General features: G+C 55.7%; 1 protein-coding gene across 4 annotated transcripts in view; it reads left to right on the top strand.

The window, feature by feature from the left end:
* FHDC1 (FH2 domain containing 1) overlaps nucleotides 1–3,770 on the top strand; it is a 37,299-nt gene extending 33,529 nt beyond the window's left edge. For 2 of the 4 annotated variants that reach the window (XM_023530183.1, XM_011359367.2), the window contains exon 13: nucleotides 1,314–3,770. In XM_023530183.1, coding sequence (XP_023385951.1) covers nucleotides 1,314–2,165 — 852 coding nt within the window. In that variant the 3' untranslated portion in view covers nucleotides 2,166–3,770. Of the gene's footprint in view, nucleotides 1–122 lie in introns of all 4 variants that reach the window. The other 2 variants (XM_011359368.2, XM_011359366.2) reach the window with 2 other exon arrangements.
* The last annotated feature ends 691 nt before the right edge of the window (nucleotides 3,771–4,461 follow it).

Below are 4,461 nucleotides of genomic sequence, written 5' to 3'. Positions count from 1 at the left end.
GCTCATGACCCAGGTGTCTCCTCCGTGCATGTACGTGGGATCTGAGGGTAGATGGCTCTGGAACTGCACAGGGGTACCACGTGTCTCATGCATCTTCGGGCTTCTCTTCACCCCTCGTTCAGGACAACCACGACCGGGAGGTACAGGAGCTGAGGCGGCTGCAGCGGCTGAAGGAGCTGGAGCAGAAACGCCGGTCCTGGGCGGCTGGGGAGCTTGTGGGATTTGGCCGAAGCAGCAGTGAGAACGATGTAGAGCTGCTGACCAAGAAGGGCGCAGAGGATCTGCCCCCTTTCCTGCACCCCAGGCCCATCAGCCCCTCCTACCGACCCCCCAACACACGCCGCTCCCGCCTCTCCCTGGGCACCTCCGCTGACCGGGAGCTGCTGACCTTCCTGGAGAGTTCCACCGGCAGCCCCGAGGAGCCCAAGTTCAACAGCTTGCCCTGGAGCAGCCCCCGGCAGGCCCGGGCCACGGTGGCTTGGATGGAGACTGGAGAGCCAAGGGACCAGGACTGCAGCCACACACACAGACCTCAGGCCTCTGAGGGCCAGGAGGGAACCCCTGACCCACCCTCCGCTCGGCAGGGCCAGCTCCCAGCCCCACAGCCCGAGGAACCTGCCCCAGTTTTGCTCCGAGCTCGGCGCAGCGGGCTCAGCATGCTCCGGAAGAGGAACAGCGAGCCTGTGGGCCTGGGGCCTGCCTGGTCCCCTCCACTCTCACCGTTGGCTCTGGGGATTAAGGAGCATGAGCTAGTGACTGGGCTGGCCCAGTTCGACCTCCAGTGTTGCAAGGGCCCTCAGGAGGTACCCCAGGTGACCCTGAATGACTTTGGCCCAGTGGACCTGACATCTCTGGTGGATGGGAGCCTGCAGCCCCTTGGCACTGGCCCTGGCAATGGCAGCCTGACACCTGTGGATGGAGGTGCCCAGGAGAGTCTCAGCCCAGTCCCGGAGAGTGATGGGGCTGCCCCCGGTGAGCCCAGCAGCGACCCTGAGAACAAAGATCCTGGGCCTCCGTTCTACATCTCCGACACCACTGACTGCTCGCTGACCTTGGACTGTTCAGAGGGAACTGACTCCAGGCCTGGCGGTGGGGAGACAGGGGAAGGGGGCGAAGGGGACGGCTCTGTGTCCTCTGGGGCTGGAGAGACAGGCGGCAACCAAGTGTCCTTTAACCCTGCCTCCAGCTCCCCTGGGGAGGCCCCTGCTTCCGCCTCCACGAAGAGCGGGCCCAGCTGCAAGGGTGGTCATTCCAGGGACAGACCTGCCAAAGGGAAGGATATGATAGCACCAAAGAGAAGCTCCCTCAAAGAGGCATCCCAGGGGGCCCCCAAGTCGGGGACTGTCCCAAGGGGCCAGGGGGCGGTGCCTAAGCCCATGCGGACCCTGACCACCTCGGAGAGCGAGAGCATGCGCAAAGTGGTGCCCATCTCCAGGGCCAGCAGAGGGGGCTCAGGCGGCTGGAAGCAGCCCCCTCGGGACCCCCCCAGCGGCGAAGATGCGCCGTGGTCGCGCCGGAGCTCGGTGAGGGGTGCCTGGGACACATCTCCCGGGAGGTCCTCGAGGGGGGCCGGGGCGGTGGCCCCGGTGACCGAGGAGCAGAGGCCGCGAGCGAGGGTCGGCTCTGGCAGCGCGCGGCCGGGGAAGGAGCCCGCCCTGCAGCACAAGGGCTCCCTCAAGAAGCCCAGTGCCAAGCCCCTCCGGAATGTCCCCAGACAGAAACTCGAGGAAAATAAGTTCTGCCGCTCCAACTCCCAGGGCCCCCAGAGCCCTGAAGAAGAGCCCAAGCCCCCACCGGCCCCCAGCGTCCCCCGTGTCGCACCCCAGGTTCCAAGCTTTGCCCGAAACACAGTGGCCTCCTCATCTCGGTGCATGAGAACAGATTGCCCTCCTGTGACCAAAGCCCCCAGCCTCACTCGGGCAGCCTCTCAGAGGCAGCTAAGGGTGAAGGGGGGCCCTGAGGATGCAGTCCCCAAGGACAGCGGCACCCTTCGGCGGGCTGGCAGTGCCCGGGCCCCCAAAAAGTGTCCAGAGTCTCCTGAGGGCCCGGGTGCCAACACAGAGTCCCCTCTGAAAGGCAGAGGGACTGGAGAAAGGGCCTCGGTCAGACTGAAAGACTCCAGTCGGACCACCCTCGGGAAAATCCTTAATCCCCTATGGAAGTGATGGCTGCCTGTCCTCTCTCACCTCCTGGGGTTGCCATGAGGACTGACCGCTGTGAAAAGCCAACACTGAATGTCTGTTCCACGTCAAGCTCATGTCATTGAAGGTACAGTCTGAGAGGCCTGTGGACTGCAGCCTGCTATGCCGATTCCCCTGTCCAGTCCACATTGACCTGTGATGGGCTGGCGCCTCCCATACACACCCTGGAGGTGTGTGCAAGCAAACCCTCTCTCCCAAAACAAAGACCCCGTGACAGACTCGGGTGTGAAAGATGACATTCCTACGTGATGAGTAAAAAGGAATTTTGGCCAGTTTTTATATATCAAAGACTTATTTTTTTATTATAAAATCTCAATGTTTTAGTTGGTTCCTTCGGCCGAGTGAAGGCCTCCGGTGGGGTGGCGGACAGAAGGAAAACCGCTTCACGTGCAGATATTTTTATCTTCTTGCATTCCCTGGCCTCAGGGTTCTACCTGCCCACCCGCCGTCCATTGCTGGCAACTGGACTTCACTAGCCCTTGGTGGACTGTGGTTGGCACCATGTCCTTGAAGACTTTCTGCCTCGCTCACCTCTCCCTGTGTGACTTTGGGTGAGAGTTTGCATGTGAGCAGGAGGGAAGTCAGCCTGGTGGACAGAAATTGGTGCTCCTATGTGTGCAGGGCGGGCGCCGGGGGCCGTAGGACGTGGGGGGACAGGGGACACACGGTTGCAGGGTGAGCCTCCCTGCAGACTGGCGGAAGCCCCTGGGAGAAGGCTGGATCTTCCAGAATTTCGAAGTGCCACATCTTGATGGAAAGGCATCAGGGGCTGTTCAGCTGAGCACACCTTTCCCGTCCCGCGTTTCCCATTTGTGTGTCTGTTATAAAACGGAGTGAAGGCTGCTATGACTCGTGATCACGCTCGTTACAGGGAAGAGAAAAACCCTTCTGCCTCCCATTCTTCTCCCTCTGTCTTCTCTCTCTGCCTGTTCCCAGCCCTTCCGTCTTTTCTAACGTGGCCTGGAGCCTGGAGTCTCTCTATCTCTGTCTCATCTCTCTCGACAATGATACTTTGAAATGTTGACGTCTGTTCTTTGGTGCAGTGGTTTTGAAATCCTGACAAAAACTAAGTCGAGTTTTTAAAAACAGACCAAAAAAATGAAATTACTTTTAGAAGGATTTCTATCAGGAAAATTTTGAAGAAAAGGCTTCAGTCAAAAGAAAGGGTGATTGTTCTATTACCTTTTCTCGGTAGTGAGCTTGGAAAACAGACTTCTACTCTGTGCCCACTTCACTATTTCTCTCTGAGATTAATTGGGAAATGGGAGAATTCTTGGAGCTTTTTTGTTTTTTAAAAATTGCCCTCCTCCCCTTTTTTTTTTTCCACTTTTGGTCACTTATTAGTGAAACCTCATTTTAGATCCAACAAATGTATTACAGTCTCCCTCCTGCACAATGTTGCCTTCTGTCCAAATTAATTGGAAATTCAACTTCCATAAGTCAGCTAAATTGAAAGGATAAACTTGGTGGTTGAAGAACTAAGTCACCTTACCACAAAACCTCTTGTAAAAATAGCCCCGAATAGGTATTTCCGGTGCTCCATAGAGATGGTTAATGGGAGTCCTGAGCTGTTTTTCACCATCTCAAAAAGCCTGAGAAGTCATATATTTAACCATGCAGACAACGTTCAAAGCATAGAGCCCATGGGTGGGTGGGAAATGGATGAAAGAGGTTGAAAATTTGTGGATTTGAGGATAGTGACAGGGTCGAGACTCTTAGGTGGGACCCTAGGAACCAGAGTCCGAGTCCCTGCTCCACTGCTGATGCTAGATCACTTCAGCAATTCACACCCTCTCCCTAAGCCTCTTTCCCAGTCTGCAGAAGTGGAGGCGTGGCCTTGGTGGTGGTCTCCAGAGGCCCTTCTAGCTCCAAGGGTCTGAGTCATCACAAACAACCAGGCACCCATCTCTGCCCTGGAATCAGCTCCTCAGAACCAGCCCCCAGCATCTCTACAGCAGAGGCCTCCCATAAACCCTGCTCAGGAGAAAGCACCTCCAAAATGGTGGTTGCTTTGAAATCTAAGAAACTGAGTTTCCTGAGAAGTGGTGTTTTATTTTCTTAGCCCTGTGGACAACTTCTGTGTTTGCATCTGTGCTAGCAGGTGATCATTCTATTACCTTTTATCGGTAGTAAGCTTGGAAAAAATAATTTAAGTGAATGATGGAGAAATGTACATACGTTTCTATCTAAAATTGTTTAAGATGAACTGAATGTATTTAAAGGTCCATTTATATGTTCTTTTGTGTAATGTAGTTTAATA

Source organism: Pteropus vampyrus, unplaced genomic scaffold, assembly GCF_000151845.1.
Source record: "Pteropus vampyrus isolate Shadow unplaced genomic scaffold, Pvam_2.0 Scaffold47, whole genome shotgun sequence".
Lineage (NCBI taxonomy): Eukaryota > Metazoa > Chordata > Mammalia > Chiroptera > Pteropodidae > Pteropus > Pteropus vampyrus.
This window is presented reverse-complemented; position numbering and strand designations above follow the sequence as displayed.